This window comes from Ursus maritimus, unplaced genomic scaffold (genome assembly GCF_017311325.1).
Source record: "Ursus maritimus isolate PB19 unplaced genomic scaffold, ASM1731132v1 scaffold_3, whole genome shotgun sequence".
Taxonomy (NCBI): domain Eukaryota; kingdom Metazoa; phylum Chordata; class Mammalia; order Carnivora; family Ursidae; genus Ursus; species Ursus maritimus.
Window position 1 is genome coordinate 76,127,051 of NW_024425563.1, and position 19,470 is coordinate 76,146,520.

Here is a 19,470-nt window from a genome sequence, read left to right on the forward strand (position 1 = left end):
TAAATTGTGTCAGTGTCAAAATACTATTGCCAGAAAGGTCTTTTGTGGGTCCAGTTTCCAAACAATTGCTGTACTTATCATGGAGTTTCTATTCTGTATCTGCCAGCACACACGAACTCAGTTACACACGTGTTCCAAGACTAAGCGCTCATTGATTTGGATCATTTAAAATTTAAAACAGCGAGACATAGTGCGAACTGTGAAGTGCGATATTTTGTTCAAGTGCAAATTTTAGTTCATATATGAGGTATTTTATTGAATTTAAATGTCTTTAGATTTCTTTTTTTTTTCCTTTTTACAGTGTTATAAACCTAGAGAACAAATCAAGAAAATAAAAATTATTACTTATGTATACAGAGCTGTTACTGAAAAGTATCCTGACGTTTAGCAGGGGGGGATATAAAACGGAATTTATGCATGCCTGGGTGGCTCAGTTGGTTAAGCATCCGACTCGATTCTGACTCAGGTCATGACTCAGGTCATGATCTCAGGGTCATGATCTCAGGCTCTGCACTCAGCCAGGCGTCTGCTTGAGATTCTCTCTTTCCCTCTCCCTCTGTCCCTCCCCCCAACGCTCTCTCTCTCTCTCAAATAAATAAATCTTTAAGCAAATCAAAGTAAAATGGGATTCATTCACTCTGGGTGCCATGGTGAACCCCTGGTGTTAGGTGCTAAGGCTATAAAGATAGTTCCAGTCTATTGTCTCAGGGACCTCATTGCCTTCTGAGCTCTCCTACAAATGTATAGGCTTCTGAGATTTGCTCTGTTACTAAGATTATATCATCTGGAATTTGGATTTCGATATCACCCAAGATAATACTCAAAGGGACTGTCTTCTATCCCCTTCCCTTTCTTCCTCCCCTTTCCTTGAAGAATAGCAACTATTTATCCAACTTTGAATTCTCCTGTTTGGAGGAATCATTTAGATACTTTTCTCTAATTTCATTTAATTTTCAGAGATAAGAGAAGCACAGGGAATACAGTCCCTAAATATTCAGAGTTATTATTTGATAGTGAACTTTTTATTAATTTTATAAAACATAGATTGCCTGAGGGATAAAATTTTTATGTAATTTACATTTAGATAAAAGTACATTAATGGAAATAATGACACCAAAAGTAATTTTTGAAAATTTGTTTTAAGTACTTACAGTATTTATGCCATGAAACAGTCTCATCTTACTTACTGTAAACATAGCAGATCTGGTCCAGTCAGATAACAAATTGTATGAATTTAGTGTTCACAGGAACATATTACATTAGAAATAATCAACAGATCTTTTTAGGGTGAATTATTGAATTTATTTTACTGAATTGATTTAAATACCTATGTTTGGTAAGTGACTAAAGAACATTTTAATGAAATATTTCGGAGTCAAATAAAGTATGGAAAAACATCAATTAGCATTTAAAACAAGATAGGTTTTATATGTATGTTTATGTTGCCTTATTCCTTCTGGAAATGATGGGGCAGATACTCATTTTGATGAGCTTCGTAAGTCACCTGTTCCTTTTTTTTTTTTTTCTTAAAAATGACTTCCTGCCTAATAAATTCAGCATTTGTTTTATTTTAGCCCTAATATAGCCCAGGACAGCTTGCAGGAGTGTTATTACTAAATTCACACACACAAACAGCATGGAGGTACTCTGGGTTTCAGAGCACATTGTGATGAAGCAGTTCCTCTCTTTTTGTAAGCCTCCTCATAGTTACGAGGAAACAAAGCTGCAGCAAGAGACAAAAAGCTATTAGCAATGGGTCTATAGAACCCATCCATTCTTCATGTGGCCTTCTTTTTTTTTTCCAAGTTTTACCATTGTTTTAATTATTGAAACAAAAATAACGTAAGTCAAATCGTGTGCAACAATGTCTCTGATGTAAGAGGTGGATATGAATTTTATATAACAGTGTCTTATCCACTATAACAAATTTCCAATAATTTGACAATTATCTTTCAAAAAACTTCACCCAAATTCTAAACAAAGTATGCAAATTGGAAATTAACCCTAAAGATACCTTAACAGTCTATAGGGAGTAAGAACTTGGGTTCTTTATTCTGAGGACGCCCTCTGCTGGAGAGCATGAGAGATTGGGTGAACTCGCTCCTTCTGACTTAAGAAAAAGAATACTCAGAAAAGTGTTAGACAGATTATTCTCTTTCATTTCCCCTCTTTATCCCTCTCAAAGCTAATTCTAGAAGTATTTTTTTTCAGTTAAATATAAAGTTAGCATCATCAAATCTTACCTTTTGAGTTTGTTTTTGCCTTGCAGTGTAAAAATGATTTTATCATTGAACGATTTGCCATACAGTATTTAAAGTATACGTTTAATATTCATGGGTGATTCCTCATGTTGTATATAAGCATGCTCACATCTTAAATAATCTTTTAATGGATATTATTTACACATACTTTGGTATCAATACTGCTCAAGTAGTTACAAAATACTGAACAAGTATTACACAAGTAATCCTGCACAAGTAATTAACTTGTGTAGCTATTTTTACATCGTTAGCAAATAGATAATTGAAATATTAGTAAGTTGACACAATTACAGGACAAGACTTTTTTTACATTGGAAGGTAAAAACACCCTATGTTTTTAATTTCGATTCTGTAAGAAGTCACATACCTCTAGAAATAGTCATGGAGAGATTATCAAGTAAATCATCCCATTTATAGGTGATTAAAGTAGACACCTAAGAGGTTAGATATCCAGTTCCGGGTCACACAGCTAGTGAGAAAACCAGTTTTAACCCTTAATTTCTTATGTCATAATGTAATGACTTTCACTGTTATCTTAATTTTAGATACTGTTAGAGTCTCAGAAATACTGTGTTCTTAAAGAAAAGGCAAACATGTAATACTGAAATATAAAAATATAATGAATTGTTATTTTTTTCCCCACTAATAGAGGATATTTACTTACTCCCCACAAGAGATGAAAGAAATCCTGTAGTCTATGGAGTCTTTACCACAACCAGGTAAGTTAAAAAAAAAAAAAAAAGCTTATAATTCTGTAGAATTGTAACATATATGTAAGAAAATACTGTTACAGGGTTTTTTGTCCCTTTTTTGTGTGTGAAAAAAATACCCATTTTTCATTTTATTTTTTCATTTAGTGTTTCCTAGAAATCTTTTAATATCAAGTCATAAAATGTCTCTTTGTTCTTTTTATAGCAGCAGAGTACTCCTGTATCAATGACCACGATTCATTTAGCCAGTTTCCTATACATAGACATCTCCGTTGTTTCCAGGGCTTTGGTGGTACGCGTAACGCTGCAGTAACTAAACTTGTACATGTGGCTATTTTCTGTATGAGCAACTAAGCAAGTCCATCTGTGAGCTAAATTCCCAGACTAAAGTTACAGGATGCGAAGGTGTATGCATATACTCACCATAATAAATGGATCAAGCCCCATGACATAGAAATAGTATTATAGAAATACATGCTTTAGTCGTTGGTTAGACTGCAGTCATGAGATGCGACACCCTTGACTTCTAAAGTGCCATCATATACAATCTTAGATGCCCTTCCATTACCCGACAAAGATGGGAGTTCACTGTTATCAGCATATCATTATTGCTCTACTAACTTAGGCAAAGGAAGTTTGTATGACTTGCGCCAAGAAGACGGACCAATTAGTAGTAAAAATGGGACTAGAACCAAAGGTGTTTTCTTAGTTTTCGCCCCTGTGTTTTTGTCTTCTTTCTGTGTAATTCTGTCCTGTACTGTCACTGAGATGCCCCAAGTTCCTTCAAAGTTGTCCTGCATCTATGAAGCTTTCTCAAAGAATATATAGACCTTATATAATTTTATTTAATATTAATTTCATTTCATTCAGTAACTTGAACGTGGTACATCTTTATTTTACACATTACTCACTGCAACACCTTCTTTTAACTACTTATCTACTTTTTCCATAGCTCTGCTATCACTGTTGCTTATATTGATATTAGTATTGGAAGGATTAGTAGTATTGGTATTGGTATTAGAAAAATAGTCTTATTGCCTCCTTTTGAATAAATTATTAAAATAGTCTGTAGGCAAATTATAATTTATTTTCTATGGCATTACCTTCATTCAGTTCACCTTACCCCTTATACCAATAGTGTTGGTTTGGACGATATCAGAAAACAAAATGCTCTTTGGTTCATTGTAAGTTAGAGAGTGTGAATATTTAAAGTGAAACTGAAGAAGATACCCTAAGAACGCTGCTATTTGGACTCCATTTTTTCTGCTAATTTATATCTGAACTAAAAAGATGCAGGAAAAGCAAGTGTCTGCAGTTACTCAAGTTAAGTATCTCCTCGCTAGTTCTCTTGGCATCGTTCCATTCACAGAACTGTCTTTGAAGTCACTGTGTGTTCCGCACACAAGGCACAGACATGTGCCAGGGATATATAGCCCCAAGATAGTTATGTTTTTTCTCCTACCAAGTTTTCTGCCCACCCAGAGTGAGAAGTTACAAGTCAACTCTTTGTTCTTGGTGTACTTGATTATTCTATTTTTAATGCCGCCCCGAGGACTGAGGTAATACTGGGATTCAGTGTCACATCCTTTGTCAATAAGAAGATGTGATTAATCTGCAACAATAGCAACACCATAAAGCATGATGTGTCATTCCTTTAAAATATCCTAGGCAGAGGATGTGATTTTTATGGGGGCATCACCTCCCTTCTTAGCAGAGTTTTCTTCCAGCTGCTTCTTTGCTGTGAGCTCCCGATGCTTCCCATTAAAGTCATTCCAAGATTATGTTTTTTAAAGATTTTATTTATTTATGTGAGAAAGAGAGAAAGTGAGAGAGACACGAGAGCAGGGTGAGAAGCAGACTGCCCACTGAGCAGGGAGACCAATGCAGGGTTCCATCCCAGGACTCCAGGACTCCGGGACCATGACCTGAGCCAAAGGCAGATGCTTAACTGACTGAGCCACCCACGTGCCCCTCATTCCACAAATATTAATGATTGAGTTTCCCATGCTAGAGAATCCTTGCCTCACTTGTGTAGTGCTGAGATGACATGTCTCTTAGATAATAAAAGGTGAGCTCGTTTTTATGAACAGAAATCAGTGAAGGCTCACTTGTGTAGTGCTGAGATGACATGTCTTAGATAATAAAAGGTGAGCTCGTTTTTATGAACAGAAATCAGTGAAAATTTTAGATGCAGAGAGAATGTCTTTTATTTTCCAGAAATTAAAAAAAAAGATGAAACATCTGATGACAGTGTTAACAGTTTTCACCACTAATTTGCAAAAATTTGTGAAATTCCCATGGAGCTTTTCTGCTTCTTGATTATGTGTCCTCCAGTCCTGTGTAATTAAGATTAATTTTAAGTATCAGATAAGTTACATACATAAATTCAAGAAGAAATTTGGAAATTCAGGAAGAAGCACAAAAGAATTCCAAAATTTTTTCAAATTAATAACAATAAATTGAGGAAATTATTAATAACCAATATTTATGAACATTCACTCACTTGAAGAAAACATAAGTGAGATATTTATTATTTAAATACCTAAAGTGTTCCTCTATAAACAAATAGATAATGTAATTTTGTTATTTTGTAAGTTCTTTAGAAGATATTATGCTGTAAGAACTTCAGATAAAATTCAAAAGCATGTATATAAATTTGATACTCTTTTCTGCACATTTCCTTCTGTCCTCCAGTTTTTCTAGGTAATTCCCATGTATCCATTAAGTGTCAATGCAGATGCCACCTACTCTCTGAAAACTTACCAGACAGCCGTGTACTGGGGACCCATCTGCATGCTTGCTTCGCTTGTTACTAGAATTATCTGTACTGTAACTGCTATCACACTTTTTTCAGGATTACTTGATTATAAGCTCCTTAAGGGCATCCACACATTTTGTCTGCAGCGCCTATCAGATGGAATGTGCTGCCCAAGATTGTCCACACACCTGGTTATAATATGTGCTCAATAAATAAATGCACAGTGACTCATGTGCAGGGAATGATTGGATCATGTTGCTTTTTTTCAGCTCCATCTTCAAAGGCTCAGCTGTTTGTGTGTACAGCATGGCTGACATCAGAGCAGTTTTCAATGGTCCATATGCTCATAAGGAAAGTGCAGACCATCGTTGGGTGCAGTATGATGGAAGAATTCCTTATCCCCGACCTGGTACGGTATGTATCCAATTTCATAATCAAATTATTTTCTGAAGCCCATGTCCTCTTCCTAATTCTATTATAATAAACTATGCTATTCACCACAGCAACATGCACTGTGGTTTTAAAAATACCTATTATCTACAATGATATATTAGCATTTCTGTCCTTCCCTGCAACTTGACATTTTTTTTTCATTTGAGTAAGAGCTTTAAGTACTACAGGAAACATGGATTATATCATAAGAAGCAGGTGATAATGAAAATATAGTGCTTATCCTCAGTAAGTCTACAGAATCATCAAGATGATTTGATATCTAGAATGACAAATATTCCAGGTTAAATGAAAACGCCAAATAAACATTTATTTCCCACATACAGCTCTGTATGTAACCAGAGCTTTCAGGTCCTCATTTCTACTTTTCAAAGACTACATCAATTACAATGGTTTATTTATTTCTTTATTATGTTGCATCCGTTAAAAAAAATACTTTGCAGTGTGAAATCTGTATTTACATTATAAATGGAAGATTTTTGTTTTGTTTTGTTTTTGTGGGTGTGATTAAAACAATTTAAGTTATTTAAAAATTTTAGGATGGGTTAATTGACCTAATAAAAAGGGATAAATGCCTTTTTTTTCCCTTTATGTTTCAATATGAATATTTCTACCAGGAGGTCTAAAGTAATCATCAAAATCTCTGAGAAAAATTACTGACTTAATCCATCCAATTCTACTGAATTTTGTCTTTTCGTATGTTTGCTCTTAAACAGGAAACAGTTGGTAGCCAGGCTTTCTGAATTCTCTTTTCATCTTCCTGTTACATAACCTAATTAATTTTGGGAAACACACTTTGCAACCATGTCTATTTTCCTTTTCAGAATTCCTCAATAGAAATATGTTTCAAATATGTTTTTTGGACTGATTATAAGGTGGTCACATGTCCATGGAAAAAAATTATTTTTGCCAATAATATGATTTTCAGGATTCACTTTTTAAAAATTTTTTAATTTAAATTCAATTTAATTAATATATCCTGCATTATTAGTTTCAGAGGTAGAATTTAGTGATTCATCAGTTGCATATAACACCCAGTGCTCATTACTTTAAGTGCCCTTAACGCCCATCATCCAGTTACCCTATCCCCCCACCCACCTCCCCTCCAGCAACCCTTAGTTTTTTTCCTATTGTTAAGAGTCTCTTATGGCTTGCTTCCCTCTCTGTTTTCATCTTATTTTATTTTCCTTCCCTTCCCTTATGTTCCACTGTTTTGTTTCTTGAATTCCACATATGAGTGACATCATGCGGTATTTGTCTTTCTCTGACTGACTCTTTTCGCTTAGCATAATACCCTCTAGTTCTATTGAAGTCCTTGTGAATGGCAAGATTTCATCCTTTTTTTGGCTGACTAGTATTCCATTATAGATATATACCATGTCTTCCTTACAGGATTCACTTTTTTATTTTCTTTAAACATCAAAGTGGTACTTACTTGTCTTATTTATTTAACAGTAACGTAAGGTGTGGGTTAGGGTGTGCAGGTACTCCTCTAATGGTTTTACAAATCTTAACTTCATAATGATTCTAAGAAGCAAGTGCTATTGTTATGAATGCCATTTTACAGATGAGCAGTCTCCGACACAGAGAGGTGCAGTAACTTGCCCAAGGTCACAAAGCTACTGAGTGGGGCACCTGAGTTTTAAATCCAGTACTCTGGCAGCAGAGTCCGAGTCCTTAGTCTTTATAGTATGATACTATGTTAAGATTTTCTTATGTTAAATTATGTTTATTTTCCCCTTTGATAGAATACCTTTTACTGAATATTATGTTCCATAGATGTGTATACTGAACTATAGTGTACATATATATAATGAATATATGTAGAATTTCAACTTACATTATGTATGTTTGGGGGTTTTTTGAGGAGGATAGTTAAAATCCAGAGGGAATTCTAGTTGAGGAAATTTCACCATACTAGGATTATGGGGTTAAGTATCATGGACTGTCACATTCGGAGCTGCTTCTACGTGAATTTATTTTTAAAAATACTATAACCGTTTTTGCCATTAAAAAAAACAAACCATTTTCAGTCATCCAGATGTTACTGGAGAATTGGGGACTGAAACCATCTACATTTTAATTGCAGAAAAATTTTTGTGGGGTAGGGGCAGAAGGAGAGGGGGAGAGAGAATGGTAAGTAGGCTCTATGCAGGGCTGGATCTCACGACCCTGAGATCATGACCTGAGCCAAAATCAAGAGTGGGACCCGTAACCGACTAAGCCACACAGGCACCCCTACCAAAAATAACATACATATATATATATAGTAGCTGATTCTTATACTAAAAAATTGAAATTAATCATGGAAATGATCACATGCTGATGCATCCAGATTACTTTATTTTTTCCATTTAAGGTGCTACCTAGGGAGTTGTAGCACTTCTCACCTCCTGCCTGAAGAGCTGTGAAATGCCACAGGAAGCTTAAAGATGAATCACGTGTCGGGGCCCCCCGGGTGACTCAGTCGGTTAAGCGTCTGTCTGACTCTTGGTTTCAGCTCAGGTCATGATTTCAGGGTCGTGAGACTGAGCGGCGCGTCAGGCTCTGTGCTCAACGTGGAGTCTGCTTGTCCCTCTCCATCTGTTTTCTCCCCTCCGCCTCTCTCTCTTTCTCTCATAAATGAATAAAATCTGAAAAAAAAATTTAAAAAGACAAATCCTCACTACCAAAGAGATACTTAACCTTTTTTTTTTAATTTAGAAAAGGAAAAATATGAGGCATAAGAAAGTGTCATTTAACAAAGTTATTCCTTTATTCTTTTTTAAACGTCAGCATTTCTCATGAAATTCCTATGCTTTTTTACATGCGTAAGCACATTCAAATCTGTAGCAAAGGCTTGGTAATTATGCCTTGTAACTAGAGATGGTCCCCAACTGATGAAGGCTTCACTTCTGATTTTTTGACTTTATGATGGTACGAAAACGATACATATTCGGTAGAAACCGTACCTGGAATTTTGAATTTTGCTCTTTTCCTGGGCTAGTTATACGTAGTGCGAGAATCTGGTGAAGCTGAGCAGGGTACCAAGCTGTAGCTCCCAGCCGGCCATACCACCCTGAGTGTAAACAATCCATGCGCTTAAAATCATTCTATTTTTCACTTTCGCGCAGTATGCAATACATTACATGAGATACTCAACACTTTATTATAAAATAGGCTTCGTGTTAGAGGAGTTTGCCCAACTGTAGACTAATAATGTAAGTGTTCCGAGCACGGTTAAGTTTGGCTAGGCTAAGCTATCATGTTGACCAGGTTAGGTGTAGTAAGTGCACTTTCAACCTACGATATTTTCAGCTTAGAATGGGTTTATTGCGGGGCGCCTGGGTGGCTCAGTCGTTCAGCGTCTGCCTTCGGCTCAGGGCGTGATCCTGGTGTTCTTGGATTGAGCCCCGCATCAGACTCCTCTGCTGGGACCCTGCTTCTTCCTCTCCCGCTCTCCCTGCTTGTGGTCTCTCTCTTGCTGGCTGTCTCTCTGTCAAATAAATAAATAAAATCTTAAAAAAAAAAAAAAAAAAAAGAATGGGTTTATTGGGACGTAACCCCATTGTAAGTCGAGGAAGGCCTGTAAACTTTTATTCATAGCCCGAACTCAGGCCAGTATTGGTAATGGAGACAGAAAGAGACTCCAGAAAAACTCCAGCGGAACAGCACTCTCTTTGATCAGGAAGATTATGTCCTTTTTATAGAACTTCGAGACATAAAAACGACTATCCTAGTTACCATCAGAAGTTGTTTATTTTTGCTTTACACTTTCGGTTAAACGTAGGGTTCTTTCTTGTTGTTCTGAAGTGGTAAGACGGGGATTAAATTTAATAACTCTGCTTGACTCCAAATCTCATGCCGTTAACCTCCGCACCACTCTACCTTCAGCGAGATCAAAGTGAATAACCAAACAGAACCTCACGTTGTTTCTGCAGGGGTTGATCTGTTCTCTGCACAAATGATAATGCAGTTTGACACCTTTTGTGCCTGTCATTTCTTTTCTTGTAATTCTGGGGCACACGTCTTACTCTATTAAAAGCATTGCTAAATCATTTGCTTTCTACTAAATGTCCGAATCTTCACTGAAAGCCACTTTACACTTCACTTAAAATCTTTAGAATAGATTATTTTAAAAACCTCCTTTGTGTTTACATTTCCCCACTCGTGTTCTCATCACGGTTGCTTCTAAAGTTGTGCTCCCACTGGGCCTTCCGCTGACATCATCACTGAGGGAAATAAACACTACGACTCTTCGTGTGCCACAGCTACTTCCGCTTTCTAGTTTTGACAGAGTTCTGTACTTCCTGTGACAAAAAGTCAAACCTAAACTCCTGGCCTTACCACGACATCATTACTCTACGATGTCAACCAGGCTGGAAACTCCCAGATGACAAGCAGCCCTTCCTTCACTTCAAGGGATTCTCCTGCCCTCTGGTGTCCAAACTGAATCCCTGAACAAACTGTGTTTTGTTCAGATGGACTTTTTCAATCATTATTGAATTTTAGGCCTTGACAATAAGTTCCACATGAAACAAAATATGGAAGAATCCATAGTGAGCAGTACAGGTCAGAATGGAAACCAAATGAGGTCAGGCCAACAGTAGCAGGCTGCTTGAAACCTCAGAATCAGGAAGATTTTTTAAAGGCAGAAGATTTCATTTTTGATATTTGATTTTTTTAAAGAGATGTACTCGGTAGTTTGATTCTGTTGGTAAGGAATTTTATAATTTTGCCAAAGTGTAAAATGGTAACAAATGCTTACTTGAAAGTGAGTTTCGGTTTGTAAACCATTCCCGTATCAAAAAGGTGACAAGACAGTACTTTAAAAAATTTATTGTGGTGAGAACACTTACTGTGAGATCTGTACTTTTAACAGAGTTTTAAGTGCACAATACACTATAGCCTATAGATAATGCTGTGCAACAGACCTCTGGAACTTATTCATGTGGAGTAACTGAAATTGTATACCTATTCATGAGTGACCCCCACTTTCCACTCCCCGCAGCCCCAGGCAACCACAGTTTTATTCTTCGCTTTCATGAGTTTGACTGTGTATGTAAGCGGAAGTATGCAGGTTTTTATCTCCTGAACTAATTTACTTAGCTTAATGTGCTCTAGGTTCATCTACACTGGCACATATTGAAGGATCTCCTTTCTTTTTAAGATTGAATAATATTCCTTTGTGTGTATATATTACATTTTTTTAACCCACTCATCAGTTCATAGACATTTAGACTGTTTCGATCTACAGTATGAAGATTGCTCAAAATATGAAAAATAGAACTAGCGTATGATCCGGCAATCTCACATCTGGAAATTTATCCAAAAAAATTGAAATCAAGATCTTGAAAAGAGATTAGCATTCCCATGTTCATTGCAGTACTATTGACAGTAGCCAAAATGTGGAAAGGACTTGTTTTTGAAGTTCAAATATTCAAGAAATGTCTGTTTCACTCTTCTCAAACCATTTTGCCATACTTTTTGACAATTTCTAAACCTCCAAGTTTGTAAAAATCACTTCATTTTTAAATTCTATTTCCCTCTACTTACTGCTTTTCCTATGCAATGTTTTAGCTTTACTTTCAAAGATCAAAACTTACACGATTTTCCCAACCATGTTTCCGTTCTTTGGTGGGGAGCAAACAGAAGTTGTTATAGGCACTCTTTTAATTTCATAATTTGATTATACTATGGGCACATATAAGTCAAATGAAATATCAAGTCAACTAAGCTAGCCTCTTTGTTCCTATTTATTGGACCTCATATCCTGTAAGAACTTGACTAAGAATTGTTAAATCTCAAATAATCCCTGAATACACATCTCCCCGCTTCAATTCTATTTAAGGAATTTACATCTTTAGAAAAATTTAACATCTTTTTTTTCCTTTTATCCATGGATTAATCAACTAGCTATTTCATTTAAGCAACCCACTACAAAACGTCAACATTAATATTGTTTTAATGTCAAGTGATTTTTCAATTACCATCACCAAATGTAAAATAATGAAATCTCTCCCTTTCTATAATATTTCTAATCTTTGTCTAAACAAGAAGCCCCATCGTGTACAAATCCTCATATGGGCTCTTCTCTAGAGTAAATCAAAGGTGAAGGCTAAACGTTTCCCACCCCACCCTGCCCTTACCGTCTCTCTTCTCTGCTATCAGATAAAGTCTCCTAAACTATGGATGTGGGTGTGGATATGTCTAACAGTCCTTACTTATTTCCACCAAATTATTAATCTTTCTGACACTATAAAAGACATTGAAAAGTTACAAAGTTCTTCTGATTCCAGGTCCACTGGAAACATTGTCTTACCAAAGGTGCTGCCGAGGACCAGCTCTGGGTCCTGGTGTATCCACCTGTGCTAAGAAGACTGTTTTTGCTTTAATGTGTCAAAGCATCACTGACTTGACTGAGGTTGATTTGTGATTTTGCTTCAAAAAAGCAAATCCCTGAGAAATTGTGTCATAGGGTAATAATATGTAATGTTAATAACTCGATCTATATTTAATAACTTGATCTATATAGCAGACTGGGTATATGCGGTGGCACTTCACCTAGAACTAGAGTGATTTCTTAGATATTCCAACTTTTACTTTGGCCCAAGTTCTCAACAGAAGAGGTCTGTGATAACCATGGAATCCACAAGTTTCAAAACTCTGCAGGCACCCTATCTTCTCTTCCTGATCTACCAAAACTGTCCTGCGTGAGCAACGACATACTCTTGTAATACCTTTTTTTCGTACAGCCGATCATTCTTGGAATTGTATGTCTTCATTAATCTAAACTAGATCTGAGTTGTGATGTAAGCTGGCCCAAGTAAGTAAGGATTTTCTTCCTGTAGAAAAGAAATGTTTTAAGGCTGACTCCAAACATAGTATGCAAAAAGAAAAATACATAATTCAAAAATAGTATCCTCTACTACCTGACACCTATCAGAATGGCTAAAATCAACAACACAAGAAACAACAAATGTTGGTGAGGATGTGGAGAAAAAGGAACCGTTGTGCAATGTTGGTGGGAATGCAAACTGTGCAGCCACTGTGGAAAACAGTATGGAGGGGCTGCTGGGTGGCTCAGTCAGTTAAGTGTCTGCCTTCAGTTCAGATCATGATCCCAGGGTTCTGGGATCGAGCTCCACATCGGGCTCCCTGCTCAGTGAGGAGTCTGCTTCTCCCTCTGCCTCTGCTGCTCCTCTTGTTTGTTCTTCCTCTCTCTCTCTAATAAATAAAATATTTTTTAAAAAAAGAAAACAGTACAGAGGTTCCTCAAAAAATTAAAAATAAAACTACCTTATGATCCAGTAATCAAACTACTGGGGATTTACCCCCCAAAATACAAAAATGCTAATTCAGTGGGATACATAGACCCCTATGTTTATTGCAGCATTACTTACAATAGCCAAATTATGAAAGCAGCCCAAGTGTCCATCAATAGATGAATGGATAAAGTACAAACAATGGAATATGATTCAGCCATAAAAAGGAATGAAATCTTTCCATTTGCAACAACAAAGATGGAGCTAGAGAGTATAATGCTAAGCAGAATAAATCAGAGAAAGACATGCCGTATGATTTCACTCGTATGTGGAATTTAAGAAACAAAATAAATGAACAAAGGAAAAAAAGAGACAAATAAAAAAACAGACTCAACTGTAGAGAACAAACAGGTGGTTACCAGAGGGTGGGTAGGGGCATGGGAGAAATAGGTGATGGGGATTAAGAGCACACTTACCATGATGAACGTTGAGTAAGTTACAGAATGGTTGAATCACTATATTATACACCTGAAACTTAGATAACTCTGTTAACGATACTGGAATTAAAATTAAAAACTTAATTAGAAAATAATATCTTAAACTTCCTTTTGGTTTGTATAGTGTTAGACTGTGATAGTTTTACCAAACGGGACTGAAAAATAGTGGAAGAATTCCCTCACGGCATCTCATGTTAGCTTCACACTTAGGCACCTGTGCAATATGGCTAACATTTTGTTGTTGTTTGTTCTGTTTTAAGTAAGACTTTCCTAATTCATTAACAATCTGTAGGAAACTTTGGGAAAATCTCATTTTATGCACCACTAACTTGTAGAAGCCTCAATTATATTAAATTCACAGTTTTATTTTCTCCTCGACATCTGTTCGCTGCATGGCCTTCCTCTTACTGGATAACAAACTGTTACTTCGTCACCACCCCTGAATTACCGAGGATATCTTTAATTCTGTCCCTTTGGGTTTTTGATTTCAGAAGAGAGAAGCAGAGACAGGTGTACAATCTGGGCCCTCCTGACTCTAAATTCCCAAATCTGACTACACTTAACAGAGTGTATGACAAAACATCACTATCATTTTCCATTACCCGTATACAGGCTGTGTTTCTCTGAAACGGTGTGAGAGACAACTGATTTCTAACATTTCTCAATCGTTTCAGCTGGCATTCAGCTTTCTTTTCCATGGGGCCAACATTCTCTTTCAAAATGAAGTTGTCCAAATCCTAAGCCACTTACTATGTTCAACAGTGTTTTCCTTTCTGTCTAATAGAAATTCCTCTAAAAGAAAGGAAACTTTAAAAAAGAGAAAGAGCTACAGCCATGTTTTGTTAAATGTCTCACTAGATTAAATTCAGCTTAAAACTATTTAACTTAGAAAGTAAATGATCCAAAATTGTTGGTTTAATTGTTGTCTTTAAATTACTATGCAGTTAGGCTAGACAGAATCCAACCTTCATACAAGCTGGGGAGCTTACTATTACATTTTTAGGTCCAGAGGTCAAAATTCATTTGCTGGTACTAAATAAAATTTTGAATGGCTATTTGCAGATGGGAAATTCATTTCTTCAAATGCTAGAAGACATATTGCTATATTAGACACTGAACAATAAAGAGGAAACCTGAGATTTTGTTTACCTTTTAAACATAGCAGAATATTCAAGGTTCAAATATAACAACAATAAAGATGGGTTTTAATTGCAAACAAAAAGAGAGAGAGAGAGATTGAGAAAGAGAAAAATGTGCCTGTATATTTGCACCCCTGGCCTTTCTGCCTCTGACATTGAATACAGGATCTTTCCTCATCCGTGTTATAAACTGACTCGTAGATGTATCAGCAGGGGGATAGGATGGCACCTGTGCAATTGCCATTTTTTTTAATATAAATGAAAATGAGACTTCCGTTACATAGGTCGCTTATTTTTCTCAGCTTGCTAAAAATGAAAGCCTGGTTCATCTTCCCTTGTGCCACATCTTTCTTCTCTCACATGAGGCAATCCTCTGATTTGTTTAAATGGAAAGTGTAACCTGTAGAGAACAGCCTGAAGCAGCAGGGGGAGAAAACTTTTTTTTTTTTTTAATATAAATGAAAATCAGACTTCCGTTACATAGGTCGCTTATTTTTCTCAGCTTGCTAAAAATGAAAGCCTGGTTCATCTTCCCTTGTGCCACATCTTTCTTCTCTCACATGAGGCAATCCTCTGATTTGTTTAAATGGAAAGTGTAACCTGTAGAGAACAGCCTGAAGCAGCAGGGGGAGAAAACTTTTAACAGCTGTCTGGTGCCTTGCCAAGGGGCAAAGTGCTCTCATTGGATGAAACCTATTTTTCTCCTCTTATCCGTCGCTTCCCACTGCACAGCCGAAGGCCCTATACAAACAGGCAGATCTGCCAAGCATAACACGGTCACACCTCGCCAGCCGTGCGTGCAGCCAGCCCTGGGAGATAGGTGCCGAACCAGGGCTGGCTGCGGGTGGGCTCACCCCTGTCCTTTCCCGGTGCGCCTGGGCAGGTCCCTTTTCTCGAACACTCCTGTGCTGCTATTGTTTCCAGCAAGATACTCACATTTTCACATTTTGGTATAGCTCTTTTCTTTCCTTCTTAAATATTAAACTACCTTAAGAGTTTCTGAACACAGTAGGTGGAGACGCAGATAAGTTCCCTGACTTATTTCCTACAGGAACTGAAGTGGTGGAAATCAGGCAAATGTGAAGAAAGCTGGAGCCCACAAATAAATGATTCTTTACCCTACAGTCAGGTGGACTGTGTTACTACGTAGAAAGTAAGAGGACATACATATAGACAAAAATTCACGAGATTTTTAATACCTGAGACGTATAGCTTCGATAGGAATATTTCCCAGGGTTTTTGGAGGGAACTAATACGATCATTTACTTCAGATGTATCATTTTCCCACAATTTCTTTTTGTAAGAGCTTATTTGTTTATTTAGAGAGAGCACGAGTGGCGAGAGAGGGGGTGGGAGAGAGCAAACCTCAAGCAGTCTCCTCACTGAGTACAGAGCCCGATGTGAGTCTCAATCTCTCCGCACTGAGATCATGGGCGCCTCTTTCCCACACTTTCTCTTTTTCCTTTATGGAATTTTTTTTTTCCTTCTTTACTGTCTTACCTGCTTGGCTTGCTTGACATCTCCAGTTATTTTTCGACCTGTGTGCTACACAGCTGTATGATATCAAAGGAAAAATTCCACTATTTTTAATGTGTTAAAATAACAATATTTAGTTCAAACTGTACTATCTTAAACCTCAGGGAGCAACTCTACCAAATCACTTTCATTTGTGAAAGCAGAGTGGAGACGCGGACCTCAGAGATTGTGCACAGCAACCTAAAGGATAAAGATCTTATCCAAACACTGGCAGTCTGCCAGGTGGAAAAGCTTCCATAGAAAAAAATACATTGCCAAAGATCATTTTATCATTGTCAATAGAAACCAGGTTTTCCTTCTCTTCTTTTTTCCTTAGATTTTATTACCCTTCAACCTTTTTGTCAGAGGTGAGCAAGGAGGAAAATTGTCACGTTTGCTTCTTTGCTAAATTGTTCATGTCTTTGTTCATCTATACTTTTCTCATATTAAAGTTCCTAATTATTTGAAACGTTGGTATCAAAAACTGTGGCTTGAATGTAATGATACTTCTTTTGGAAATTTGGCTACTTGTATAACTGTAGTTACGCTGTAGCTGCACGGTCAAAAGAAAAAAATTTTTTTTCTTAAGTTGGAGGGCTGTTTCAAAAATGTAATGCAAGCAAAATCATGCTTTTGCTTTGATTTTAATGATAGACCAAGTACCTCAGGCAGTAGAAGCCATAAGCCCACTATGAGTCGCCTTTGACGGAGCCTCAAACGTGCAGCCTGTAATTGGGCAAGAGCTTTGTATCATTTGAGCTCCACATCCTTTTGAGTTGTAGCTTAATCTATTTAATATAGGGTTCCTTCCATTATCCTGTTGACGGATTCCTCTTGGCTGGAGGCTAAGTGCTAGAAACAATGACTAAAGACACTTAGATCTTTAGACCAGCATCCAGTTAAGAATATGCTAAGTAATTACCAAATGGTTAATATTCAGTACCTCTTTGGTGCAGATCTGGGACAAATAAATAGATATCAGGAAAAGCTTAGTTTTTTTAAGACCACACGTGAGATTTCTGTAAAAGATAGAAAAATTCTCAAATTACAAACGGAAAATCATTAGCAGTTTTTTTTTTAAATACAACTTCTTTGAGATTTCTTCTAATTTAGTGACCCATTATGATTTTATTCCTATAAAACTGAAGGTCAGGGTCACATATTGTGACTAACTCCAGTACATTTAATTCCCTGAAATGATTCTCTTGAGTTCAAGGATCTGAGAAGTACAGTTTGAAGCCTTGACAAGATTCTAATTAGAGCTTGGTGTAAATGGCTCAGTTCAATGGAGATTATGTTTCCAACTTGTCTAAATATGAAAATAGGGGAAAAGCAGTGCTTTTTGATAGACTTTCCTTAATGTCACTCATTTTCTTCTCTACGAATACAACATACAGCCAAAGTTTTCCATTCCACAAGAATGTATTAGTCTATTAAGAATTCAAATGTGATGACAGAATTGTTCTGAATTAACTTTCTGAATTACAATATTTTGAAATAATAAAATAATTTGGTATGTGGAAGGGTGAATATTTGGTGAAAAAATCAAATTATAAAAAAATTCTCTTTGTTGAGACTATGGACTATGAGAAACAAACTGAGGGCCTCAGAGGGGAGGGGGGTGGGGGAATGGGATAGACCGGTGATGGGTAGTAAGGAGGGCACGTATTGCATGGTGCAGTGGGTGTTATACGCAACTAATGAATCATCGAGCCTTACATCGGAAACTGGGGATGTACTGTATGGTGACTAACATAATATAATAAAAAATCATTTAAAAAAATTAAAGTATGGCTCCATAATCTAAGGTGATTACAAATAAAATCAGAAATACAAAAAAAAAATTCTCTTTGTTTTCATGTTCTTTATGTAAAGGCACATCAAATTCATTTAATTTGTACTAGTTTGAACTTTTGTGTTTTTCCACCAGGGGGCAGGGTATGCTAACTATTGAATTAGTGAACACAAAAAGCACACAAGAGGCAATTTCAGACGCAAGTGAAAATTTCTCTGAATGGTTCCTCCACAGATCCTTTAGGGAAAGAGCTGTTGAATTGTTCACAGCATAATTTTCACACCAGTTATTAAAAAAACTAATTACAGTGTAAAACTATTAAAGCTCTTTTACAAGTAATTTTTATCACATGGTGATTTGTTCCATTTAATTTTTAATAATCATGGGTTTAATTTAAAACTGCAATCATAAATGAATGAAAAGAAATTGAAAATAATGATTTCTCATATACCCATGTTTATAGATCATTTTCTTCATAATTATTTCAACTCAAATTTCATGTGTCTTCATAGGAAACAGTAAACTTCCTAACAAATCCACTGTGGAAACTTTGGAAAATACAGAAAAATACATATAATTTAGAAAGTTTGAGAAACTTTGGGAAGCCTGAATAAGCAAGGATAATCTGTTTTACTAGGTTCTCTCTGATGATCATTAGCCATTTCACCTGCCAACAAAGAAAAACAGTTTTCTTTTGAGATCTGAAGTTAATTCAAGAAGAGAATAGTTCAAAATACAACAGAAACATCTAGCGTGGGGGTTTTATATTCAGCTTTCTGAGATCAGACTTTTTGGAAGAAAAGACAATTGCCTTGGGATTGAAATTATAAATTTTCACTTGTGCTAGTGCAGCTGAAAAGAGTATTTCAAAAGCAAAATCCCAAATAGGCATAAAGGACTTAAAATATATACAATTTTGAATTGAGGTATAATTGATGTACTAGTTTCAGATGTGCAAAGTGATGATTTAATATTTGTTTATCTTGAAAAATATACAATAAGTCTAGTTAACATACATTACCATACATAGTTACAAAATTCTTTTTCTTGTGATGAGAACTTTTAAGTATATTTTCTTAGCAACTTTCAAATATGCAATAG

General features: G+C 36.3%; 1 protein-coding gene across 1 annotated transcript in view; it reads left to right on the plus strand.

The window, feature by feature from the left end:
* Positions 1-19,470, plus strand: part of SEMA3D (semaphorin 3D) — a 126,477-nt gene that overhangs the window by 77,810 nt on the left and 29,197 nt on the right. Inside the window, exons 8-10 of the mRNA XM_008686297.2 lie at positions 1,423-1,495; positions 2,911-2,980; positions 5,999-6,143. Of these exons, the coding sequence (XP_008684519.1) occupies positions 1,423-1,495; positions 2,911-2,980; positions 5,999-6,143 (288 nt within the window). The remainder of the gene's footprint in view (positions 1-1,422; positions 1,496-2,910; positions 2,981-5,998; positions 6,144-19,470) is intronic.